Below are 27,874 nucleotides of genomic sequence, written 5' to 3'. Positions count from 1 at the left end.
GCACTCTAATTTCGGTATTTCTTATTATTTTCCCTTGAAAAAGGGAATGTCCCTTTAACTGAAAAAAATTACGAATCCCCCTTTACCAAAGGATGATTTGTCGCAAGTTTGTTCAAACTAGCTCTCAAAAAGATGACAATATTAAAAGTTTACATGCACACATTCATATTCAGAACAATCATTGAATCCGATGTGAAAAGCTTAACCCCAACCCAGTTGACTGAAAAATGCATGCACATATATATTATATAACTTAATTGTGCATATTTTGACAACATGGTTTTGAAAACCTCCTTCACTCACAGGAAATATAATAATTTGTCATTACACAACAAGAACACTGAGATTCTTTAAAAACATTTTTTTCATAATGTGTTAACGAAAATCTCGAGCAAATATTCAGTATCAAACAAGTTTTTGGGTTGATGCACAGTTTTGATTCTGCAAATTCCTTGATTCTGTTTCCTATGCAGAAAGCAAGCCTGTAAGTATATCTTCCTCCTTTTCTTTGGAATCAACATGATCACAACTGTTTCATTCTGATTCAATCATTGCTGTCAGAGTCCAGTTGTATAGCATCATCTTGTGAATTACCAACACTGTCTGTATTATCCACATGTCTGTCCACTTTCTCCATTTCTTCATTCATCAGATTCAGGTTGGAATCTGGGTTAGCAGAAGAATCCACATACCTTTTTTTCACCACAAAACAATCGGTGCTCTCTTCACCAAAGTCTAGATCACTATCCTCAGACTCGTATATTATAGGTTTTTTCCTCTTGAGTGAAAGCTGTTTGTGGACAGAAGGTTTTTCTGTGACTGCACCATTATTGGTGCCAGGGTTATTTGAATTCTGAGACTTCACAATAACAAGTTTGGGTTTGGATTTACTCTTTGGTATTTCAGATTTCTTCTTGTCATTGGTATGAGATACTGAAGAAGCTGAGTTGGGTTTGGTGGGTTTCCTTTTCTGAACACAGTCCAGTAGGACCTTTGTAGATTCACACTTCAGTAAATTCTGCTTGTCACCTGATGAACACATTGAAGTATAAAGTTGAAATTTAACTCAATCATGAAATTTATTTACATGTACTACAAAAAAATATTTCTTCAACAGAAAACATTCTGATTTACCAACATATGATAAATGGAAGATAGATCATTCTCAACAAAATTACATAATACATGAAAATGTTTTTTATTTCTGATTCATGTCAAAGGTCATAGCCAAGGCTAATCTGTTCAAGGTACACCAGAAAATTATCCTTATTTACCTATGTCTGAATATTGAATATTATGCTATGAAAAGGTCAACCACATCATAGCTAAATGTATCAGCTAAACAGAGTTATAATCAACACAGATGAAGCCACAGATTTAGATTCTCTTCCATAAACACATATTTGATGAATATTCATCTCATGACCCTAGTATTATTTTAACTCACCTGAGCTGAAGGCTCAAGTGAGATTATCTGATCAAAATTTGTCCATTGGCTGTCTTCGGCATTTAAATAAACTTTTTTTATATTTTAATCTTCTCCTGAACCACTGGGCGAATTTTAAACAAGCTTGGCTCTGAGTGTCCTTAGGTAAAGGGGATTCAAGTTTTTTCAAATGAAGGGCTACACCCTCTTCTAAAAGAAGATAATTAAGAAATAGGGAAAATTGGATAGGGTCATTTACAAAATCTTCTCAAGAACCACTGGGCCAGAAAAGATGAAATGTAAGTGAAGGCTTCCTGACATGACGTTTATTCAAGTTTGTTCAAATCAAGACCTCCTGGGGTAGGGTGGGGCTGCAATATGTGATCTTAATTATATATGGGAATATATAGGGGGAAAATTCTGCTGATAAAAGAACAGGAGGGCTATAGTGACTCAGGTGAGCATGGGCCCATGGGCCTATTGTTTAACAAATGATAGAGGATTGGTAATAATGACATTGACTTCAAGTAATCCAATGCTATATCTGTTGTGAACCAGAAAACTGACACAATCAGAGAGTGCCCAGCTAAGGGCTGTCAAATAAAAGAGACAACTGTATTTAGTAGAGTAATGTGAAAACTTTCTGAGTACAACATGTCGCTCTCAATAGAATTATTAACAAAAAAATAGACTACAAAATTAATAGGTGTCTTGAACTATCTTCCTCTTATGTTCAACTCTTTCTGTATAAAATTTGAAACAGTCATGATGAAAACTGTTTGAGTTACTGAGTCATGAAGACAGAGACATACAGACAGATGGATGAAGTGATATGACTCCAAAATCTTTAGGAATATTAGTACTGCTGTATAAAATTTCAAAATGTACATTGAAAACTGATTCAATTGCATTACAGCTAAAGTGTCAATACAGAAACACATACAGAAAGAGAGGCAAAGTTATATGACACAAAAAAATTTATGTGTCTTCCTTTTACAGTAAAGTACATCTAAACAAAATTTTAAAATGTTAGTTGAAAATTGAGTTATTGCATCACAAAAAGTGTTGAAAATTGGAAAGTGAGATTCCTAATTAGTTACAAAAACATCATTAGAATCAGAGACAGACAAGGTCACCCTGTCAGTTTTTCCACTCCAAACACATGCTTTTCTAATTGCAACCTCCTGCTATACTGTTTAGTATGCTTAAGCCTAGTAGATCCAAGTGGTATTTACATTGCTTAATATCACTGGACAAGTAAGTATTCTGCCGGTCAGGGTGTGCTCTGATTGGCTAACTAGTCTTATGTGGTTATTCATGAGAATGAGTGAATTAAATGTTCTAAAATAGGTATAAAATGAAAGGCTCAAGTCAGTTAACTAAGGGATAATATAATCCTACCTGGGATAAGATAACTGATGGTAGAATAGGCAGTGAAATGAAAATCCTCCCTCAGATAACCCCTGATTAACATAAGAGATATGATCCTCTCCAGTACGTCTCTCGTGACTGCGGGCAGATCAAGACCTGTGACCTTGAATCCTCCTACTTTCTTTCCTTGAAAGGCATCCATCAGTTTTATTGCTGTCAGTCTTTCCTCCAGCCTAGATGCTTGCTTCAGAATTTCTATGATCAGTTGACAATGTTTTTTGACATCTCTTTTTTCTATCTCAGCTGAAACAAAGGAATGAATAAATAGAGTGCACATTCATTTGTGCTATAAATATTATTTGCTAGCTGAGAGTTATGCCCCCTTAAGAAAGCTAAGGGAAGAGGGTCATAACCCTAACCACATATATCCCTTCAACTTTCTTTTTTTCAAAGTACAAACTGGTAATATGCATGAGAAATATATATAATAAGCAAATGAAGATGTACATTTATATCCAATCATTAAAATCTTCTTTTCAAAAAGACGTGTGAGGGGAAGGACAAACTTTTTACCCCAAGATTTTACAAGTAATATATTCAGTTATACATTATACTGAAGTTATATAAAACATGTTAATTTTGACCTTTTATAACCCATTCAAAACTAACCTTGAGTCTGACAATGGTCACACATTTCCTTGCAGTCCGATCTATCCCAGGATTCTCCAAAATGCTGAGCAATAACAGATCTCCGGCATCTGAAATTGGGAATTTTATTTAATAATTTCTGAACTTGCATGACTTCAATAAAGTCTTTGAAAATGAATCAATATTAATGTACAGTATTTCCTTTGAAGATTCTCAGGCATCGGTTTATATATTATATGTATATACTGTATAAGAGATTAAATATGCAGATACATGTATCTAACTTTGTGTGTCTTTCTTTTGACACCTAATCACAGTGTGTTTGAATACACATACATATGAAGTACCAGTGTGTCTTCAATATGCACATTACTATGTTTAAAAACATTTAAGCATATTTAAAATATTCATTTTATTCATTTGCAATGTAAATGAGAGTATGCATGAATATAGCAAAAATTAACACTGCAATTTATTTTTCCCTTTATACATTATTGACATGTTGTTGAACTAAAGTAAAATCTGAGATAATCATTATAACCACCACCCTTTATATGCCAAAAAAATAAATAAAGCAGCACTTATCTATACAAGATACTAGCATTTTCAATTTCTTTATTGATACATAATTATACTAATACAAAGTACACAAAGTCATAAGACATATGTAAAACTAAAGGTAACCTGGTAAGATCCATACAGTAAGCCATGATTCCATACAGATTGTCTAGTCCTGTCTGTTCTGTGAACACCATTGTGCTCTGTCGGAATATGTCTGCCAGTCTGTAGAACACGATGCAGTGTGACACTTTGTTATCTCGGCCTGCTCGCCCACTCTCCTGGTACAAGTTTTCCATTGACTTGCTAACAGAGTGGTGGATCACAAAGCGAACATCTGGCTTATCTATACCCATACCAAAAGCTGTGGTGGCCACCACAACCTGTAACAACATCGAAAAAAACAAGAGGCCCATGGGCAACATTGCTCACCTGAGCACATTGGCTAGGCAAAAGCACAAATCAGTTCAGTATTGAAAAGATTACCGGAGGGCTTGAATTTTAAACTACCTGATGATGCTTCCATGTCAATATAACAAATGGCTTTGTTGTACTTGATGGCTTTGTTGTACTTGAGAAGATTTTTTAAAAAAAATTCTTATATATTCCTTTGTAAAAATTTGATCCCCCATTGTGGCTCCTCCCGATCCCAGGGGTCATCATTTGCACAAACTTGAATCTACACTACCTGAGGATGCTTCTATATCAATATGACTAAACATAGCTTTTCTGTTCTTGAGAAGAAATATTTTTTATATATGTTCTTATGTAAAACTTTCGATCCCCCATTGGACCCCACCCTACCCCCAGGGGTCATAATTTTAACAAAATTGAATTTACACTACCTGAAGATGCTTCCATATCAAAATGACAAAACATGATTTTCAGTTCTTGAGAAGATATTTTCCTATATGTTCCTAGTATGTAAAATTTTTGATCCCCCATTGTGGCCTGACCCTATCCCCGGGGGTCATCATTTTAACAAACTTGAATCTACACTACCTGAGGATGGTTCCATATCAAAATGACTAATCATGACTTTGCAGTTCTTCAGAAGAAGATATTTTCCTATATATTTCTATTAAAGACTTTGATCCTCCATTGTGGCCCCACCCTACCCCCGGGGGCGCTCATTTGAACAAATTTCATTTTATACTACCCAATGATGCTTCCATATCAATTTGACTAATCATGGCTTTCTATTCTTGAGAGAAAGATTTTTTCCTATTTATTCCTCTGTAAACTTTGATCACCCATTGTGGCCCAACCCTACCCCCGAGGGTCATGATTTGAACAAACTTGAATCTACACTACCTGAGGATGCCTCCATATAAATATGACCAATCATGTCTTTGCTTATCTTGAGAAGAAGATTTTTAAAGTTTTTTTCTATATACTCTTATGAAAAACTTTGACCCCCCCCATTGTGGCCCCACCCTACCCCCAGGGGTCATGATTTGAACAAACTTGAATCTACACTACCTGAGGATGCTTCCATATAAATATGACCAATCATGGCTTTGCTGTTCTTAAGAAGAAGATTTTTAAAGATATTTTCCTCTATATTTCTATGTAAAACATTGATCCCCCATTGTGGCCTCACCCTACCCCCGGGGGTCATGATTTGAACAAATTTGAATCTACACTACCTGAGGATGCTTCCATATAAATATGACCAATCATGGCTTTGCTGTTCTTAAGAAGAAGATTTTTAAAAGTTTTTCCTATATATTTCTATGTAAAACTTGGATCCCCCATTGTGGCCCCACCCTACCCCCGGGGGTCATGATTTGAACAAATTTGAATCTACACTACCTGAGGATGCTTCCATATAAATATGACCAATCATGGCTTTACTCTTCTTAAGAAGAAGATTTTTAAAAGTTTTTCCTATATATTTCTATGTAAAACTTTGATCCCCCATTGTGGCCCCACCCTACCCCCGGGGGTCATGATTTGAACAAACTTGAATCTACACTACCTGAGGATGCTTCCATTTAAATATGACCAATCATGGCTTTGCTGCTCTTAAGGGGAAGAAGGACCTTTCGCTGAAAAAATACCTGTCATTCAATTTTTTTTTATATTTTGTATACTTCTTATTAATTATGTCCCACATATCTTAAAGCAGTTATATCATTAGGTTTCTTACCTTATTTTAGAGATATTGATTGACAAATATTATGCCCTGCAGTATCTAAGTGGAGTTTTAGTTCTCCATGTTTCCGGGCTCATTACTCTGTCCATAATTGGATTTTTAAAGCATATATAAAAAATATGTAAGTGAACATGTATCTTTTAAAATATTTCAGAGTATGAATTGGGTTTAAAATTCGAATAGGCAAGTTTCATCTATCACACTGCATCTGGATAGGGAAAAATACGAACTTTTTAAGACAACTTAAACAACAAAAAACGTAATTTACAAAAAATCCTATCATTCAATATTTTTAAATTTACGTTGAAATGCAAGTCCTTTAAATTATTTATTAACTGTAAAAATTTCGAATGGTGAAGCTGACCTCAATATTGCACAGGACATCGTTAAAGACGACATAAGCAGGACAAAAACTTGTCATGTTTACATTTCTCGAGTACGGGAAAAACCAACTATGACGTCACACGTAAGCTAAGTAAGCGAAATAAGATATACCTACATAAGATTTCCGTCATCAGCCATGCAAAAATAATTTTTGTGTTCCCTGTTTCTCAAAATACTTCATCATATACTGATTATGACCAGTTTTTACATAATAATACCGCCCTTGTATTCACCGAGTATGATCTTCCTGTACTAACAGATCGTGTATGACGTCACCGACTTGTTGGACGCGCAGTTTAAAGAAACAGAGGAGTGGATCAATCTTTTTTCATAATTTGTTAATGTTTACAAGAATGTTAAACTTTTTATTTTTTTAATATAAGATGGTAATTAAAGAAAAATAATTGTCAAAAATTTATACAAGAACTGATGCTTTACACGTTTTGCACTTATATAAATGGAGACTATGACGTAGTTTAACAAAGTCATGTGACCATGTGTCCTTCATCCCCTTAAGAAGAAGATTTTTAAAGATATTTTCCTATATATTTCTATGTAAAACTTTGATCCCCCATTGTGGCCCCACCCTACCCCCGGGGGTCATGATTTGAACAAACTTGAATCGACACTACCTGAGGATGCTTCCATATAAATATGACCAATCATGGCTTTGCTGTTCTTGAGAAGAAGATTTTTAAAGATATTTTCCTATATATTTCTATGTAAAACTTGGATCCCCCATTGTGGCCCCACCCTACCCCCGGGGGTCATGATTTGAACAAACTTGAATCTACACTACCTGAGGATGCTTTCATATAAATATGACCAATCATGGCTTTACTCTTCTTAAGAAGAAGATTTTAAATAGTTTTTCCTATATATTTCTATGTAAAACTTGGATCCCCCATTGTGGCCTCACCCTACCCCCAGGGGTCATGATTTGAACAAATTTGAATCTACACTACCTGAGGATGCTTCCATATAAATATGACCAATCATGGCTTTACTCTTCTTAAGAAGAAGATTTTTAAAAGTTTTTCCTATATATTTCTATGTAAAACTTGGATCCCCCATTGTGGCCTCACCCTACCCCCGGGGGTCATGATTTGAACAAACTTGAATCTACACCACCTGAGGATGCTTCCATTTAAATATGACCAATCATGGCTTTGCTGTTCTTAAGAAGAAGATTTTTAAAGATATTTTCCTTTATATTTCTATGTAAAACTTTGATCCCCCATTGTGGCCTCACCCTACCCCCGAAGTCATGATTTGAACAAACTTGAATCTACACTACCTGAGGATGCTTCCATATAAATATGACCAATCATGGCTTTGCTGCTCTTAAGAAGAAGATTTTTAAAGATATTTTCCTATATATTTATATGTAAAACTTTGATCCCCCATTGTGGCCCCACCCTACCCCCGGGGGTCATGATTTGAACAAACTTGAATCTACACTACCTGAGGATGCTTCCATATAAATATGACCAATCATGGTTTTGCTGTTCTTGAGAAGAAGATTTTTAAAGATATTTTCCTATATATTTCTATGTAAAACTTGGATCCCCCATTGTGGCCCCACCCTACCCCCAGGGTCATGATTTGAACAAACTTGAATCTACACTACCTGGGGATGTTTCCACATAAGTTTCATCTTTCCTGGCCCAGTGGTTCTTGAGAAGAAGATTTTTAAATGATGCCATTATTTTTTCACTTATTCCTAATTATCTCCCCTTGAAAGAGGGCGTGGCCCTTCATTTGAACAAACTTGAATCCCCTTCACCCAAGGATACTTTGTGGCAAGTTTGGTTGAATTTGGCCCAGTGGTTCTTGAGAAGAAGATGAAAATGTGAAAAGTTTACAACAACAACGCCAACACCAACGACAACAACAACAACGACGACAGACAACGGACAAATTTTGATCAGAAAAGCTCACTTGAGCCTTTGGCTCAGGTGAGCTAAAAATATAATTTTATTAAAAGGAAACGGAGGGTTATTGCTGCATGAAAGTGTGTGTTAAAAGGTTAAATTCACAAGTACAGTGGTATATATTTATGTACAGATGCAGCATCAAATTTTTTTTCAGGTAGCTCAACTTGCCAAATTGACAGTAGTGTATTTAGTCACATTTTTTTTCTTATCATTACGTTTACAGTAATTAATAATTTTCTTCTTTTCAAAAGTTCTTTCCTAATTTTGGGCAACAAAGTTTTGCATTCGGACAAGTCAAATTTTGAGATCACTTGCCCGAAGGGCAAGTAAATCTGAAAGTTAATTAATGTCTATCCCTGTCAGGTGAGCTAAAAATAGGGATATTAAATGGAAACCAGTTACTTGTAACTAGTTACTCAGTCAGAACAATGGCAAGTAATTAGAAAATCTGTAATCTGTTAGTCAAAAAAACTAGTGTTCCAGGGAATGCATGTGTTGCCTGCTTTACAGCCTCATTGAAGATGTAAATAAATCTAAGAGTGATCAGCTATTTATTTGCTACTAGCATTATAGTCCATGCATTTGCCAGCAAAAAAAAAAAAAATCCACAGATCATAAGACTGCCATAGAATCTGACAATTAAAAAGAAATATGGTTCCCCAACCATTTAATGAATAATGAAATTGAAATTATTACAAATAATTATTTATCATTTTATTAATCCATCTTTCCAAAAATCTTCCAAATTATTAGTCTACAAGACCCATTGTGGAATACCAACCCCAATGTATTTTCACAGTTATTTAAATATTAATTTGTGTGGTAACTATATATCATACAGTTTCAAAGTACAGTGTAATGAGCTGATAAACGTTATGCCAATTACAAGGTATTGTGAGATGTTTTATCTGTCAGAAAGTATTCTGTATTTGATTGCCATCCCAACTGAAAGTTATTTTTTAATTTTTTTTCCTCATCAAGAAATACAAACCAATATTTGAAAGTATTTCAATATATTGTTTGGGAGCTTTAAGAATTCTTTTTTTTTGGTCACATCTAGAACCTATTTCTTTTTTTTTCAAACCTCATGCCTTCTAAATGACAATTCTGGATTCCTTAGAACAATTTTACAGCATTATATTCAAGCTTAACAATAATTTTCATACATGGCTTCTTATCTTGTAAATAAGAGTCAAATTTATCAAATCTTTTAATATGTTATAAGGTTTAGTATTTAAATGTTGTATGTATATTCCTATATGAAATTTTCTACACATTTGAATATATTTTTATACCTTGATTTCATCTTTAAGCCACATTTTATGCACTCGACTCCTTTCATGAGAGCTAAGATCTGCATGGTAACAACCTGTTTTAATTCCTCTCTGCCGTAAATCAGCTGTAACGTCCTGTGATTCCTTACGGGAAAAGCAGTATATAATTCCTGCAATATTAACATAGCAATTAATAACTCAGTTGTATATATATTTACATTGTTTGTAACAAGTGCAACTTTTTTTCCATTAGGAATTATAAAGCTTAACATGAGGCCCAAGGGCCTTAACGGTCACCTGAGTATAAAACAACAATCCATAGAGGATCCATGAAATATAAGATGAAAGCTGCAAAAAAAAAAAAAAAAAAAAAACAGGTTATACAATATAAATTAATTTTTTAGCCAATTAAATGACGTGTTACAACCAAAATTAAATTATATCAAAATGACTTATCATGGTTTTGTTGTTTTTGAGAAGATTTTTAAATGATCTTTCCTATAAATTCCTAACTAAAAAACTTTGATCATCTGTTGCACCCCTCCCTATCCCAGGGGGTCAATATATGAACAAATTTGAATTAACATTGTCCCAGTGGTTCTGGAGAAGATTTTTAGAGATTTTTCCAATGTATTCCTATGTAAAACTTTGATTGTCCATTGTGGCCCCATCCTACCCCCGGGGGACATGATTTGAACAAAATTGAATCTACACTACCTGAGGATGTTTGCACATAAGTTTCATCTTTCTTGGCCCTGTGGTCCTGGAGCAGAAGATTTTTAAAAAATTTTCCTATGTATTCCTATGTAAAACTTAGATCGTCCATTGTGACCTCACTCTAACCCAGGGGGTCATGATTTGAACAAACTTGAATCTACACTATCTGAGGATTTTTCCATATAAGTTTATCTTTCTTGGCCCAGTGGTTCTTGAGAAGAAGATTTTTAAAAGATGCCATTAATTTTTCACTAATTCTTAATTATCTCCCCTTGGAAAAAGGCTTGGCCCTTCATTTGAACAAACTTGAATCACCATTACCCAAGATACTTTGTGGCAAGTTTGGTTGAAATTAGCCCAGTGGTTCTTGAGAAGAAGTCGAAAATGTGAAAAGTTTAAGCACGACGCACACCCACAAGATGCACACCCGCATGGACGAAAACAGCAATAGGTCACCTGAGTGACTCAGGTGACCTAAAAACCAAAAATCTTACCTGACTGATTGTTAAATCTCTTTTGAATGAGCCTTTGAATTTCATCCATGGCTTCTTTATGTTCAGATGGCTTTGATTTGATCTAGAAAGGAAGAATATCAATGCCATGTCTGATTTTCTATAAAATGTGTTAACTATCAATGGTACATCTGTTTACCAATGGACTAATTTTATCTGGGTGAAAAACTATTTCCCTGGACTTAATACAGTCAAACTTTGTTATCTGGAACTTCATTAGCCAAGGGAAAACTTTGAAATATCGAGCGTACAAAATACTTAAAGAAAAAATGCGATCCAAAATTACTTTGACATATCCATGGTAATCGAGATATCTGTGTTCAAGATACCAAAGTTCAACTGTATATCCTATCAGTATATAAATTGGTATATATTTTTACCTCATAAAACAGATTGGGTCTATTAAAAGATGCCTTAAACAGTATGCAAGAGGGAATATTGAGAATCTTCTTGACATCCTCAATGACATTTTTAGTTGCCGTTGCAGTGAGTCCAAGAATGGGAACCTCTGGAAACTGTCGCTTCATGATTCCCAGGAATTTGTAATCTAAAACAATTCAGACATTCATTTAGAACTCATTACTGAGAAATTCATCTCAATCAGAATGTCAGCTACAATCCCTTTTTAAATATTCATTTGTTATTAAACACATTATGAACATACCTTTATATAATAATACATGTATCATTTATTGTATACACATAAAAATATCAGGTTTGGAAATATTGATACCAGTACATGTATCAATCAATTTTACCATTGAAAAAATAAATGACCAAACAAATATGTTAAAATAGGGAATGCTAACTATGTGAAATAAAGTGATACCTGGTCTAAAATCATGCCCCCACTGTGAACAGCAGTGAACCTCATCAATAACTAGATGTGAAAACCTTCCCATGGCGTACATTTTCTCTAGCTTGGCCATGAAGCGTTTACTTTTGGCCAGTTTTTCTGGGGTTACATACAGAAGTTTCATGGGAGAGTTTTTATCAGTCATAGCATTCTGGACTGCAGTTACTTTGTTTCTATCCGTAGAGGCATTTAACATCACTGCGTCGACATCATAACTCTCCAGAGCAATCACCTGGTCCTCCATCAGAGACACTAATGGCGACACAACTAGTGTCACACCTGGAACAGGAAACATGTCAGGTGTAGCAAGTGTCATCAGTAACTACTAAACAAATAGGCTTTTTTGTAACAAACATGTGTCTTTGTCTATCTCCTCCACCCCCTCCCTCCATCTTTTTTTGTGTGCAAACAAATGCCCTCCCCCCTCCTGTGATCTTGACATTTAAGACAATGAGTTAAGGTAATGATGAGCCTTTATATTATTGGCAAAAACATGAAAAAGTTTGAACTGATTCTATCAAGTTTGCAAATTTAGTGTCTGATGATGTTTATAAATAGTTTAATAATGTGTTACATACACTACCTGTAGTTTTTTTATTCCTATTTTATGGATGTTTTATGGGTCTTTTTTGCTCAAAATATAAACATTGTCAAATAGTGTGAAATCACTAATTTTTCGGGGGGAAGAGGGGGGGGGGGGGGTAATTTTCATTGATTTCTAGGAATGAAGAGACCATACTTTATGTCTCAATGAAATTCTTAAATTTTATGCTAATGTTTCTTCAACCACAAAATCAAATCCCACAAACAAATCTTTTTCCTCACACCATGCAAATTTGCCCCTGTGAAAATAGTGATTTCACAGAATGAAAAATCTTCTTGAGATCCTGTTTATTAATGTTTTGAATTATTGGATGTTTTGATTTTGTTTTACCTTTGCTTAGCAGTGCTGGAAGTTGAAAACACAGGCTTTTGCCTCCACCAGTGGGCATTATCAGAATGCAGTCTTTACCAGACAATGTGACATTCATAGTCTGTAACTGCATTGGTCTTAACTCATTGATTTTGAATATAGTCTTCATTTTCTGCTTTAAGGCAGCACTCCATGTAAAATCTGAAATATGTATACAAAGACAATTACCCAGATTGCAAACTATAATTTCAATTAAAAAGAAAACAATTGAAAGTATCAAATACTTAACGTGACCTCCAACATACAGCTTGGTGTTCAACATACGTAAAATCTAAAGATAAAAATTATACACTCACAAAAGATTATCCACTACAGAGAGGTAAATGGTTCCCATTGACGATTTCAACATCAATAGGCCAAGGTCTTGGCCAGCTCTCATTGTAGTTTGAAAACATCTTAATCTAATATCAGGATGCCTAAAGGCTTGATGCCTTAGCTGAGCTTGACTTACGCAAGGAAGGGGGTGATTTTCATTGAGTGTATTTCCAGATGTTTTATAAAAAACCTAGATAAGGAACTTGGGCAACAGAATATTCTCTATGTGATTGCCAAAATATTAAGTCTAAAATTAATATGATGTTTAAAATATATATACGTGTATGCATGATATGCATATTCTGCAACTGATTGTTTAAATCACGAAAGTAGCAATAAATCTTACTGAATTCATGCACACAAAATGATTAGCACCAATAGCCAATTGTTCATGAAAGAATGTCAACTCTAACAACCTTGTTTATAGTTCTATGCGGAAAACACTAGAGTGGAATCCTAAGGATATATAACCTTCTGTGTCCCATTTCTGTGAGACTGCCTGAGACTGGGATTGTGTTGATGTTCTGCTGCTGGTCTGAATAAGTAATTCTAGCTCTTCTTTTCTCGCTGCTAGATCCGATTGAGTCTGGAGAAGCGTCTCGATCTGGATTTCAATATCCTCCAACTGTTCCTTGACTTCCCTCAGTTCTTTTTCGTACCCTTCAATATATTTGTAAGACTGGCGATTCATGATATTATATTCATGTACACATCTGCACATGCACCACATGATACACCTACTGTATTATCAGATGGCAATCCACGTCATAATATTATTTATGTGTTGTCAAACAAACCTTCCATTCTTTGGTACAATAAACTTGTCCAAATTACAGCAATTCATACATTAATACAATATTTTGAGCATCAGCCTGGCACACAGGGCGCATCCATTTTGGAATTTCCCGGATTTCTTTCAATCGTAAGTACTTGGATATTTCCATTCAAGTTGATGGGAAATATTCAGTGACTTCCGATAGGCCACCATACTAAAACCGAAAATGGACTGAGAAAGTAAAATCCCGGATATATGACATTTTGCCACAGCTATTTTAAAGTTTTCTGGGGAAATATTCAAAAGAATGAGAATCTCTGTTATTTAAGTCCTTGATGGGAATTAGACATCAAATTCGTCACTCTCCATGATCGTGTCGGGAAAGAAGAAGCGGACGACAACTCTGCAAGGAAGATATCAAAAATGCTCAGTTGAAGCAAGTGAGACAACTCCAATGGGTTGCAGTTTCGTCTTTTCTAACCATAGCTTCAAATTCTACTATGGGAAAAAGAAACTATTCATACATTTTTCGCTCCTCTGCCAAACCCAGCAATTTTAAAGAATGAAAGATTTCATTTTCTGGTTATATTGATATTAATTGATGAATGGAAATAAAAACTCTTTTCAAAATCAACATATTTATTGTGTGAATAAAACATTTTTAATGAATCTATCAATCATGTATTCACAATAAATCATCCCAATAAAAAAAACTGTGATGTTTTATTAATTCTGCTGCTGAGTGAGATAATTGATTCAACATGGTCTAATTCAAAATATTTATAGAAATGATTATAATCCAAAAATCATTTAGGTATTTTCCCCATCATTTCGGAAGAATTTCAGATTGATAGTACAGTATTCATGTACCTACAATGACCCTGATTCAAGTTCAACACCAAAGTGAATTATAAATTTTATCAAACAAAACTTTAAAAATTATGTACAACACAATTTTTTCTTAGATTCTCTTCATTTATTTCAAATTATATATCTCATGCAAGAAAATGTAAAGATGAAAATGTACCATATCAATTTAACATCTTGTGTGATTCACAGAACAGGTAAATTTGAAGGTGGAGCTGATATTCTTGGTCTTAAAAAGGGTTTTTTTAAACATTTCCATAAGTATTATAACAAGAACATGATGAAGAGAAAAAATACATGTACTGATGCTTACTGAGGAGTAAACAGTGTGATTCTTGATTTTCCTGTGTACAGGTGACTCCAAATTGTTAATGAAAATATTGACATTCTAACATGTCATGAATTTCATGCATGATTAAGTTAAGGATGTTAAAACTCTTTCAGTTCAATGAATGCACACAAATAGATGGGACAATTACAAAAATGTACACACACTCACAGGGGAAAATACATGTAAGACATGCCAGTAATTAATAATTACTACATGTATTAATTTCTTTGTTGGCACTGATAACAAATTTCTGAATAAGAATATGCTTATAACAATTGGTCCAGTATATGCATAAGAATAAAATCATATACCCTGTTAGGTTAACAAACATCTTTGTAGTAATAACTACTGTACAATATACATGTACATAATTAAAAAAAACAATACAAGTAAGAAACTTTGAAAACATCTCTCAAGAAAAAAGTACTATTCCTACAAACAATGATCATTGATCATAGCATAGTTTCAATATTATTAATTAAATTGATTTGTTCTAAATTAGAGTGCATTTAATACAAGAAAATAAACGGGTGTAAATATATAAGTATGCTTGAAGCTTATCACCTGCCATTTAAACATGATAGCCTATCATGCCACATTATAAATCTAAAAATTCCTGGAAATTATACATACAAAACTACACTTTATTATAAGTACCAACAAAAGAAACTGAAAGACTGCATTAAGTGGTCCAAATCAACATCCTTTATTCAAAACATCTCAGAAAACTATTGCAAAAAACACTCTACAAGGTACTTTCCAGACAGTACACTTGCATTGTCAAATGACCAAACACAAAAAAGAAAAAAAAATATACAGATTTGACCATCAAACACACCTTTTACACTTCAAAGTCAGTTAATATTGCAAAAATGTATAGAAAATTATTCTCTTAGCCTGCATTCAAGTGTACATCATAGAAATTTTCTGAAAACTTAATATGAGTATGTCCTTCATATTCAGTGCAAGGAGCAGTAGTTAGGTCCAATAAAGAAGTAATACTTGTTCATGTTATATTTATCACAAGACTTGGTATCAGCTGTTGACATCTCCATTGTCTTTGGCCTCTTTGACCTCTGAAGAATCAGCTCCATTATCCTCTACAGAATCACTGGTTTTCTCGTTCGTTTCCATATCGGATTCTTCTGATGAGTCACTAGACAGAATCTGTTTCTCGTCTAACCGTCTCTTTATCTCATCAAGTCGCTTCTCAATGGATTCGTAATTAAAACATCCTCTTTTTTCACCAAATGGATCCTTTAAATTAATATTACATATTTAATATTTAGGGTAAATTACAGTTTAAAACCTAAACAAAGAGATATCAAACAAATTTGATCATGCAAGCTTGAATTTAAATTTTATTTCCTCATAGCCATGCATCATTTTGACTTGTATAGATGAGTTTGTTCAGTAGAAAATTATTTTTTACTTTATTCTCTCTTTCAAAAACTTCCTACATCAATACAAATACTTTCTTAAATGTTTTCTAAACTTATTATCCATACTGGATGTAGGCAAGAATCATGCCATAGCAGCTAAAGCCTGTGATACATGTATTTTTCTTTCTAAAGACATTGGAAATGTAATGTTTATTGTACATGTATATAAAAACAAACCTGCATAGTTTGACCTTGTAGGTGCTTTTTTGAGGAACATATAGATTTGTAGTAGTCATAATACTCAAAAAATGATGTTTCCATCACCTCCCTAGAAATAAAAAGTAAACTACAAAGGTTACATCCTCATATCAAATACATAAATTGCTTTATTCAATCAATCACTAATGTCTATTTTTATGTTAATAATTGCCCCTCTCATTTTAAACAAGAGGCCCATGGGTCACAACGCTCACCTGAGTAACTTTGGTTTTGCTGTTTTTCACCTGATTTCCACCCTTGTAGTACTTATTGTGGCCCCGCCCTACCCCCAGGGGTCATGATTTGAACAATTTAGAATCTACACTACCCCAGAATGCTTCCACATAAGTTTCAGCTTTTCTGGTCCACTGGTGCTTGAGAAGATTTTTAAAGATTTTTACTACGTATTTCAATGTAAAAATTGGATTCCCTATTGTGGCCCCACCCTACCCCCAGGGGTCATGATTTGAACAATTTAGAATCTACACTACCTCAGGATGCTTCCACTTAAGTTTTAGCTTTTCTGGCCCTGTGGATCTTGAGAAGAAGCTTTTTTCTACATATTTCAATGTAAAACTTGGATTCCCTATTGTGGCCCTGCCCTACCCCAGGGGTCATGATTTGAACAATTTAGAATCTACACTACCCCAGGATGCTTCCACATAAGTTTCAGTTTTTCTGGCCCAGTGGTTCTTGAGAAGAAGATTTTTTAATTACCCCACCCTATTTTTGTCCTTTCTTGATTATCTCCCCTTGGAAGGGGACTTGGCCCTTCATTTTAACAATTTAAACTCCCCTTCACCCAAGGATGCTGGTCCAGTGGTTCAAGAGAAGAAGTCGAAAATGTGAAAAGTTTACAGACGGACGGAGGGACAGCTAGACGGACGGACGATGGACAACGGGTGATCAGAAAAGCTCACTTGAGATTTCAGCTCAGGTGAGCTAAAAAAGTATCACATCTTTTAATTTCATCTGCTTTTCTTAAAAAATATGAAAAACACAAATACATGTACATTTGTATGGAAAAAAATGTACAAACTTCAAGGTGTCTGGACAACTACACCTTCCCTCTAACATATCACAGACAGCTACTCGGAGTGTTTCATGTTGAATAATCTCATTGTATCGCTTCATGTCTCCAGCCATTCTTTCCTGTAACATAATTTAAAGTATTGATAGCTACAGTATGTAAAAATTCAAATGAAATGAAGGATTTCTTTATATGAGGTGAAGGTGAAACAATTCATAACTAATACCCTTTCAAATCCTGGTTCATTGTGGTATGGTTTTTCATTCATTAAGGACTGGATTGAGATCAGTACACTGGACAAACTTTGTGCGGGGCTCCACGCAGGGCCTGACCAAGTCCTGAAACAAAAAACAGTTTGCAAAGATTACAAAATTATCAAAGTCTTTAGATGATAGAAAAATTCTCCTCTTCCTTGATTTTTGATTGTGCAAGAAACCTTCTGTCAATTTTTACACTTACAGTAGTAAAGTAAGAGGGTATACAATTGAAATGCAGTATGTTTTATAACTGATACAAACTCCTTCAGGACAAAATCATAGTTGACATTGCATAATTAGATTAACCTTGACCTGATCTGAAATTTTGACCATGACATTCTCCAGAATTGAAGAATCTATTGTGTACATATGTATATGGTGGCTAGGCTAGTTTACAGTTGTTAACACCTAGACAGGCAGACAGAGATATACAGTAAAACAAAATAATACACTTCCATTCTTTGATCTTCAGAAACTTATCTACATCTGGGGTTAGTGTTACTAAACCGTCCATGATATTCCCAGAGATACCTGCATATAATTACATGCAGTTCCATAAAATACAAGTTAAACAATACATGTATCTGCCCAGATAACTGTATTCACAAACAATATACTGTAGGTCAAGTCAGAGTGACATTTCCTTTATTACCGGTAAAAGATACAGGATTACATGTACATATATGTACAAGACGCTAATGTTATATTCCAGATGTAATGACCTCTGCACATAAAAACAACTTTTATCTACAGTAAAAATGGTAAAACATGATTCAGGAACATTTTTATAATAAATTAATGGTTACGGCAGAGTGATTTTCATTTCTTGTAGTTTTGAAATGTATGATAAACATATTAAAAGATAAAAAAAAATATGTTTATTAAATGAATCAAAATTGTTCATCCCTGATACTATCCAAATTGTTCATCCCTGAACTGCTTTAAAGTTAGTATGCTTTACTGTAATGCTTTACAAAGCTCTTTTCATAGATTTATACGTAATCAAAATGTACAGTTATATCAAATTTAATACACACCCAAGTATGCTTAAACAGACTTTTCCATTTTTGTATAGGTTAGGATTAAATCGGACTTGGTTATCTCCTGTCGTCATGAGTTTCACTCGAGGGGGTCGGATTGGATAATCCGGAGGACAACGGATAATGAAGTAGAAAAATCCTCCCTCATACGGCGTATCAAAAGGTCCTGTTATCAAGGCATGGATCTGAAATGTAGTTTTTAAAATTCTGAATTGTTCTGACAAGTAACATTCTGAACTGTTCTGACAAATAAGGCCAAGATAAATAAATAGTGTGTTTCCTATTCCAACCCGAAAAAAAAATAGGGTAGGTAGGTAGGTAGGCCAAACATTTTATTTTATTTTAACATTTTATTAGTTAAAATTCAACTTTGACAATAAACAAAATGAGAAAAACAAAGAGTTCCTTTCTTTTTCCCAAAAGGCGGCTTACTAATGGCATTTGTTTTTAATGTGTATAGGATATGCATTTTCTCAAACACCAAAGTGGTCAAGATTAGGATTTCTAATAGTGAAAATGAAACTGTTTACTTCTGGAAAAATATCGGCGAATAAATTTTTCAGGGTTGGCTCATATATTTTCAGGTAGGTCGGGTAACCGGAAACACACAATTTATTTATCTAGGCCTAACATGAAATCAGTCTTGTTCAACTAACAAGAAAACTCCTTATCATGATTATGGAGATTAGAGGGTAGTAATTACATGCATTGTACTTGTACAGGTAATGCAAAACCAAAAAGCATTAGATTAAATAATATTACCAAGTATTTCTTTCAGCAAATAATAATACTAATAAATACCATAGATAAATATTCATACTTAAGTTTGTGAAATTTAAAAATATTTCCATCAGTCTTTTTTAATGTTCTAGACAGTCAGACCTGACTGATGTAAAGTAACTCCTGTCTATCGGTCCAATGTTTTGGTTGAAATACTATAGAATGAAATGACCAGTGTCCAAGTCTTAATCTTTATTTTGATATGCTATCTCATATCTGGATTTATACAAATAAAATAAATTTCATTCTTATAAATGAAAGTGAAAGGATCAAGATTAATCACTTGACATTACATGTCATTCATTTCACCTTTTTTTTTCTTCAGTTTGACACACAGGTACTTGACTTTTCATAAATTATATTTACTAACTAAGCTTATTTATCAAGTACACCATAGGATAAATCTGGAAAACATTCAAAATAATCCTTCCATTAAAAATCCCTGACTGAAAGGTATGCCACTCCAGTTTGTATACATTGTACCCCAGTCTCTCTGGGTTAAAAAAACATGTCTTATTCTTTTTCAACTTAAAATACTGGTTCACATTGTCTCTTTATATATTTGTCTCTATCATGCTATTAAATTGGCTTATAATCATCTCATAAGCATCCCACAATTTATCGTCAAACACAATTACAGTCAGTGTTTTGGAAAACAACAGAAGTACATGATTGAGGAAAATTTGTAGGATTCCTTTGAGATGTGAAGCCAATTTAAGCAAAATCTTGTCCATATGTGCCTGTGCTCTGACAGAACTGTGATTCTGTCCAATCCCTTGTATGAATGAGAAAATAGAACCCAACACTCTTTTTTTTTTTTTAAATTCATTATATTTTTGTAAAGACTTAAACTGATAAGTCAATGGTCCTGTGTAACTGTGTATACTTCCATTTGAAAAATAAATTCTGGTATATGTGTAGTGAATGTATCTGCATTCTGCAAGCTTACCACTGTCATGTCCTCTTTGTGGGGTACTATACACATGCATGGTGGTGGTTCATTGTATATTGACATGATGTCTCTGAAAGAACAAAGATATATGACAACCTTTACATGTATTTTAACTAGGAATATCAAAATCTCTCTGATGGCTAAGTCAACCATAATCAGAGATTTGGTCATGAGATATTGAATCAATTGCTAAAAATAAACAAAACACATACCGGTATATTATGGTAACAGTCAAATGAGGAAGCTTCAAACAACAAATAATGTGGCTAATGATATATTTATTAAAATAAAATTGTGCATTCGGTATATTTTTGTATGAAATTTGATAAATTTTTACCATCTTTACAAAAAAAATTAACTTTGATGCATGTAATAACTTTAGAATAAGAGAAGATAAGGCTTTCATATTTCACCTGTGCGTTACATGTTCTGAGTGAACCATGATTTTAAACTTCATGACTTTGACCTTTAAGTTTGATTTACTTTTAAAAAAGATTAACTTTGGTACTAAATTTGAATGAGAGAAGATAGGGGTTTCCTATTTCACATGTGCATTAACTTTCTCAATGTACTATGATTTTTGACCTCATGACCGTGAAGTATGACTTAATTGTCAAAAAATTAACTTCGGTAATAATTAGTGCACTAGAAGAGACAGGCCTTCATATTTCTTATTTTTATGAAAGGCAAGTTGACTCAAAACAATCTTTATTCTAGTACATGTACTTGCTGTGGAATCATTTTAATTCATTGTTGTCTATTTCCAGGTATTGTTAATAATTACAAGTTAGTTGAGATTTAATTTGTTCAAAGAAATTTTGATGGACCCATGTGAAAAAGCAATGACTCGATCCCTATCCTGTTTACACGCAATATCATAACAATATGTGGCTTAAGCATGACAAAGACTTACATAATTTACTTGAAAAGATTTACTAAAAAGAATTTTCGAATCTCTACCACAAAACTAATGTAAGCATCCTCAATAAACATGCCATTTGTATATTGGTATTTGTATATTACTTGTTAATGACATCATTCTTCTGTCACTAAAATCAATTTAAGTTTTTCCATTTCTGTCGGAATTGTCCAAAAACTATCCAAGAAGTTTGAAATCTGGATCACAAGGTATGGGAAGTTGTAAAACTTTTGAAAAATTTTATCTATAAAATATTTTACTAGATAAAAATTGAGTGAAAAAGATGACGTTATTAGATGCAATAAATGCAAGCTAGAGAAGATTATTGAAAATTGTGACCTCAATATGTTAGCAGTATGCAAAAGGAAACTGCGGATCTATCACTTGAGAGGGGCAACAGAACTGTCAGATTTAGCAATTATGATTCATGGCATAATCGAAAGTGCGCTGGCCCTAAGGTTTCACAGTCTGACATACCTTTATCAGAAATTAAGCTTAAGAAATGTGAAGCACTGACACACTGTGGATGTGAAATGTTCAAAGCATCTAATGATCTATAGACTTAGTCTATAGTATAGAGTGAGTAATGAGTGTTTCACATTTCTCAAGCCTCATTTCTCTCATACAGGTCAGGCACTACCTCTTGATTTAGCTATATAGCTTGATTTAGCTATATAGCTTTATTAAGCTATTCAGAATAGTTTGATTTAGCTATTTTATCACACTTTTTTCTTAAATGTGTTATTTTCTCAGCATGCACAAAAAGTCGCACCTTGGTGCAGTGATAATATTCAACCTTGAACTCTTCTGAAAATAATGCACGTAAAAATCACTCATCAAATTGCGTCTCCTTAAGAGACTTTGTACTCAAAGTTCTAAAAGTTTTGGGGCTTTATAAAGCAATCGATACAGTTACTTCTGCAATGAAATTATAAAGGAGGCCAATTATGGTCAACAAGATAATTGATTGGTAATAATTCAGTACAATGAGAAGCAATCATACTTATCCACGCCTCAACGCACACAAGGTAGTGTACAGTTACTCAAACAATGGAAATACATCTTTTACTTAAAAGTATTCAAATGCTGCAATGTTAAAACTTTCTTTGATTTTGGTTGTTGTTTTGATAGTTCATAGTACATATATGAATAGCCAAATACTTCCGACTTTTTGTCTTTTTCTGGCAAAAAACATTTTTCTGAAAAACTGCACATAAATAGCTTTATCAAGCTTTTTTGAATAGCTTAATAAAGCCATATAGCTATTTCAAGCTATAAAGCTAAATCAAGAGATTGTGCTGGACCTGTCATATGATATGCAGATTTGTTATAAAAATTGAGGACACAACTTTAAAATTCAACTAATCATCTCAAACAATATAGCTATAATCTATAGATTTTATTTGCATAATTTTATATATTTTACAGGACCATACATTGTATATAGATATATACAGATACAGTTTAGAATTATTAAAGTCGACTGTCTACCTTTTTATTCTCATTAAACATTGTGACGTAGCCTTTTCCTTTGCCCAATCAACAGAGTTTGTTGGATCCCACGACGATCCAATGTTATTGATGACTTCATCAATAACAAATCCCAAAGTTTCGTTTCCTTCGTCGTCAGTTTCCTCCAGCTTGGAGGCTGCCATCTTGAATGGTTAGCCTAAACACACGAACATGTTCATTGATCACGCTAATTACACAAAACGACTTGAAAAAAAAGAAGAAGAAGAAGAATGAATGAATGTAATTTGTATTTCTTTTGTTTCTCATTTAAATATTTATGTCTTTTAAGTTTATTTAATTTTTTAATTTATCAAAAAATATTTTTACGTTTAAGAAATCATTTATTTCTCAGGTGACGTTACTATTAATATCCCATTGACTTACATGTATTATACTGTATTGCTAGAAAAAATGACAAAAGCCTGCTATTGCTAGATACGAGCAATGAGTCTGGCTAAAAAATATGAATTTCAAATTAATGACCTGTTTCATTTTCTTTGTATCTATATTTGTCAAAGTTTTTATTTAACTGAATAATTATTCATTATTAGCTAGAATGAATAATTAATTATTAAAATCATAATTACTATGATGAAAAAAAAAATGATTTGGATGAGGGTAGGGTGGAATGGGTGCTACTATATATACAAAAAATGGCCTTAAATAGACGAATACCTCGAATGCCATAGAAAACATGTCTTATAGGGAAAAAATAATAAAAATAAATGTACATGCAGACGCTATAAAATACAAATCATGAAGAGCTCTGACCAGCAGTTCAACAACTTGGAAAATTACTAAAAATTCTAAAATTAATTACCTTTCTTTGGATCATAATTGCCTCTGCCATCTAATTTTCAGTCTGTTTCCCTTAACGAAGCATATCTCCCTAATGCAGAAAATTGTAAATGGATTTCGTCCTGGGTCAAAGAAGAGAGTGAATGAGATGTATTTTAGTCATACGTATAATATGTAAATATGTTTACGGCTAAAGGTGTATATGCTATATAGGACTGGTTAAAAGTTTAAAACCCAGAAATATTAAAATGTAAATATGGAATGTCTAAAAACAAAAAAAAAATAATTATATTAAAATGTTCGAATTAGATTTTTGGAAAAAGATTACCTGGGAGCAAGGAAGATTTGCAAGAAGAATTTGTTAAATATTTTTGGAGGATGCATGACCCCAGCCACCAAACTCAAACAATCACATGGCCGTAGGAACCGGGGGGACACGGTGGGGGCCCCAATAATTTCGCCGATATATACATTACTATAGAAAACATAGCTACCATATGCTTGTGCCCCCTCAATAAAAACGTCTGATGCCCTTTTTTTTTCTTCTTTTTCTGCTTGTCTAGGAATTTTGGGTTGATAGTGCCTACGGGCCTGAATCACACACACACACGAGTTTGTAAACATTGCATCAGAGCATGCTGAACACACATGCAGTAACACACAAAGCTGAAAGATAACTTTGTATATACATGTAGTTGTATCACATTTAGGCTCTTAGCACGCGGGGGGGGGGGGGGCTTTTTTCTTTTGTTATAGTCAACTATCATTTTGATGCAGGTTGCCCCCCCCCCCCCCCACTTTTTGTTGCTGTATGCTCGAGGACTGGCAAAATCCAGGATTAGAAAAAAAATGTACCAAAAAATAAGACAAAGGTCCAACCCAACCCCCCCACCCCGATGTACCTTGTGGACTGAGTACTTTTCCAGTTGTGTTTTTCAATGAAACATAAACTCAGATACTTGCATTGAACATTTATTGAACACATTAAACTGTAATGCTGTTTCCGTTCGATTTCTGATCTGCAAGATGCATGAAAAGCAAGTTTAAATCTATTCTTAATTTGATAACTTTCTTTATAGTTTAACATGTTTTATTTGATTAACATGTCTAACTTAGGAAATTCTATTCTTACAAATGTATTTATATAGTCTTGATTAAATTATTTTGAAAAGAATCATTTGTTGTATTTCTTAAGAGTGCAGTTGCGAATAAAAATTATCAATTTGATGCTTAGTTCACAGAATAATGTATAAAATAACCCTTGACAAAATGACTTCTAAAAATCACCGTTTGTATTAAGTGAACAGGAGGAAAAACACATGTATGAGGATCCATTTTTTATCTGATCACTGGTCTGGTTATCATATCACAAATTTATTGAATAATTTCAAATAAAACTGTGCTTTGATAAAGCTTTTCTATTTCTAGAGTTTATCTTGAAACTAAAATTTCATATTTGCATGGTTCTTCATGGTTGTTAATATTTAATCAATGCTTAAATATCGTCACCCCACCCCACTCCCCACCAACCACCCCCAAAAATTCCTAAAACACATAGAATTTTCATATTTTCATTAATTGCTGTCAACTGTTAAACAATACTTAAACATTTTTGAAAAATCCCAAATTTGGAAAATGAAAATGTGATTCAGGATCTCAGATCTGTTAAGCTGCAAAAATCAAAAATGTATTTTTACATGTATTAGTGTATCAAATCAGAAGAAAAGTCTAAACATGATATTTTAATGTTGTTCTTGCGATTAAAGATCGGCCAAAACTACATTCATGACAGGACAACACAGAGCAAAATGTATCTACTAGGTTCATTTAAGAAGTGGCAAAGACAATATATTTTTAAAAAAACATACAAAACTGAAAAATAAACAAATAAATTGCTGCTGTTGATATCAACTAATATTTGTGCAGCCACTATCCGCTGTATACAAATGTACATGTATAATTTTAATGGTTTTCACTCAAGAGTAAAAATACATAATACAAGCAGTTTTGATAAGTTTACTTTATAACACATTTCTAAGAAATGTTATAATTTAAGGTTTGCTCGTGAAATCGAAAAATTCACTTGACATATATATTTGAGGGGTCCAGATTTAATTATAAATTTATTTTTACATTTTACATTTAATAGCTAATTCTTGTTTAATACATTATGTCCGCTAAATGGAAAATAGCAGTATTCATGACTCTGTATGTCTGTATCTTGCGTTAAGTACAGTAACTTCCCCGAATATAACTTGTATACCCACAAAATGTGCCATGCATTCCCAGTGTCAGTAAACTTTGATGATTTTTTTTTATTTAATTTCGAGACTAAAAATTCCCAGTGCAACTGCCAAGAAACAGACTACTGTGACATTGTAATTCCCTCTGGTATATAATACCTGTTTATTCTTTAACGCATACATTAATATTTGTTGATTTTAGAATAAAGGTCTTTTGTTGATACGATAGAATATTAATTCTCAGTATTTGTTCTATTTCGACGCAATTTTCCCAAAGGATATTATTACCATTTCCAATTGGTAGAATAAAACAAACAAACAAACGCCGAGAAAAGACGAAATAAATTTTTAAAAGTAAAGCACCTGCAATAGTCTTTTGTAATCGAAGTATGTTTTTTCCTTTATTTCAGCGTACAGACATGAAAATACTTAGTCATGTTTACCAATTCATGTTGCTCCAGTACATCCTTGCATGGCAGATGTCAAACAACCTTTCCAATTTAATTCAAATTCGACAGCTGGTAACAGTAATTTAATTCCGCTTTTAATACTCAATTACATTTTTCAGTTTCTATTAATTAAATACTTTCATTCTTTACGTTCCTTATTCAGATTTGAATTTTCAAGACATACCATTAATAATAATTTTGATAGATATTTTGCAAATTCACAACATAATGTACCTCCTCGTCAAGCTGATTGAAAAGACGTTGTGTGTGATTTTTTACACAAATTTCATTAAGATGTTTCCTTTTTCAATTGGAACTTTTAGTTTAAAGTGCTATATAAGAGTTTATGAATGCAGAATTTTAGGAAGTGCCGAAGTGGCCATTTTGATACCAATAATGTGATCACGTGATTATTTGAAAAGCGCAAGTCTAAATATAAATTCTGGAAAAGGGACTTTCCAGACTTAATTCAGGAACGGGTGAGTATAATACGTTTGGTTGTAAGTGGTTTGATTGAAAAAATTTATACACTTATTATATAAGTTATATTGCGACCCATTAATTTGTATACGAATGGCGAATCAAGCCAATTTTTTCACGAAAAGTTGTCAGGTTTCGTTCAGCTGAATTTCTGAGGGGAAAAAAGACAAAACATAACAAAAGAAAAAAAAGGCAAAACAAAGCAAAAACAAAAAATAAAATACACACAACAAAATCAAACAAAACCAAAACATTTCCCCAAAATAACTTGAATCATTGTCCAAATGAAATGTTCTTCAGACAGAAAATGAAAGAATTAATGAATTTCATATCAGCAGGGACTACAGGGACTACTCGCTGATATTAGAAAATCAATATCTATATCTTATGTATGTAAACTTATGTAATTCATTATTATTTCATTAATAATTTATTTACAATCGTTAAAATCAAATTATTCCTAATTTTTAACAATTATGAATAAACTACATGTAAGATTGTCATAGCAGATACAAATGTTTTATTTAAGAGAAAGCCAGTGTGGAAATACTTCGACGTAAAGTTTGTGAATTAATCACAATATTCATTGAAGAATAAAATACTCATAACGTGTGTAGTAAGACATTCTATTTGAATATGTTCATCCTCCTTACATATTTCCAGCTGTGCCAG

General features: G+C 33.3%; 2 protein-coding genes across 2 annotated transcripts; both read right to left on the bottom strand.

Moving 5' to 3' along the window:
• Positions 1 to 346: 346 nt before the first annotated feature.
• Positions 347 to 14,077, bottom strand: LOC133187293 (ATP-dependent DNA helicase Q1-like). Its single transcript, XM_061322658.1, has 11 exons — positions 13,927 to 14,077; positions 13,601 to 13,789; positions 12,776 to 12,955; positions 11,815 to 12,120; positions 11,366 to 11,532; positions 10,968 to 11,049; positions 9,778 to 9,926; positions 4,130 to 4,386; positions 3,467 to 3,555; positions 2,828 to 3,100; positions 347 to 1,029 (listed from the first exon to the last, which is right to left on the bottom strand). Exons 1-11 carry the CDS (start codon positions 13,931 to 13,933, stop codon positions 545 to 547), a joined length of 2,184 nt encoding a protein of 727 aa, XP_061178642.1. The 5' UTR covers positions 13,934 to 14,077; the 3' UTR covers positions 347 to 544.
• Positions 14,078 to 15,501: 1,424 nt separating this feature from the next.
• Positions 15,502 to 23,388, bottom strand: LOC133200581 (ubiquitin-conjugating enzyme E2 Z-like). The gene is made up of 7 exons (XM_061336404.1): positions 23,212 to 23,388; positions 20,799 to 20,871; positions 19,067 to 19,254; positions 17,999 to 18,110; positions 17,782 to 17,894; positions 16,722 to 16,812; positions 15,502 to 16,359 (listed from the first exon to the last, which is right to left on the bottom strand). Exons 1-7 carry the CDS (start codon positions 23,373 to 23,375, stop codon positions 16,138 to 16,140), a joined length of 963 nt encoding a protein of 320 aa, XP_061192388.1. The 5' UTR covers positions 23,376 to 23,388; the 3' UTR covers positions 15,502 to 16,137.
• Between the last annotated feature and the right edge of the window lie 4,486 nt (positions 23,389 to 27,874).

The sequence above is a fragment of the Saccostrea echinata genome, unplaced genomic scaffold (assembly GCF_033153115.1).
Source record: "Saccostrea echinata isolate AGI-Se365-2 ecotype Australia unplaced genomic scaffold, CSIRO_AGI_Sech_v1 ptg000001l, whole genome shotgun sequence".
NCBI classification, from domain to species: Eukaryota; Metazoa; Mollusca; class Bivalvia; order Ostreida; family Ostreidae; genus Saccostrea; species Saccostrea echinata.
Note: the sequence above shows the minus strand (reverse complement) of the source record. Positions and strands in the feature narration are given on the sequence as shown.

Excerpts from the sequence above, each read along its gene's own strand:
- LOC133187293 (XM_061322658.1), bottom strand. Across the intron at positions 11,050-11,365 it reads GACCCAATCTGTTTTATGAG|ATCAAATCAAAGCCATCTGA; the intron begins GTAAAAATATAT and ends CTTCCTTTCTAG. Across the intron at positions 9,927-10,967 it reads GAGATTTAACAATCAGTCAG|GAATTATATACTGCTTTTCC; the intron begins GTAAGATTTTTG and ends TTAATATTGCAG.
- LOC133200581 (XM_061336404.1), bottom strand. The coding sequence starts at position 23,375 with ATGGCAGCCTCCAAGCTGGAGGAAACTGACGACGAAGGAAACGAAACT. Across the intron at positions 20,872-23,211 it reads TGTTTAATGAGAATAAAAAG|AGACATCATGTCAATATACA; the intron begins GTAGACAGTCGA and ends TTGTTCTTTCAG. Across the intron at positions 17,895-17,998 it reads ATGAACCAGGATTTGAAAGG|GAAAGAATGGCTGGAGACAT; the intron begins GTATTAGTTATG and ends ATTATGTTACAG.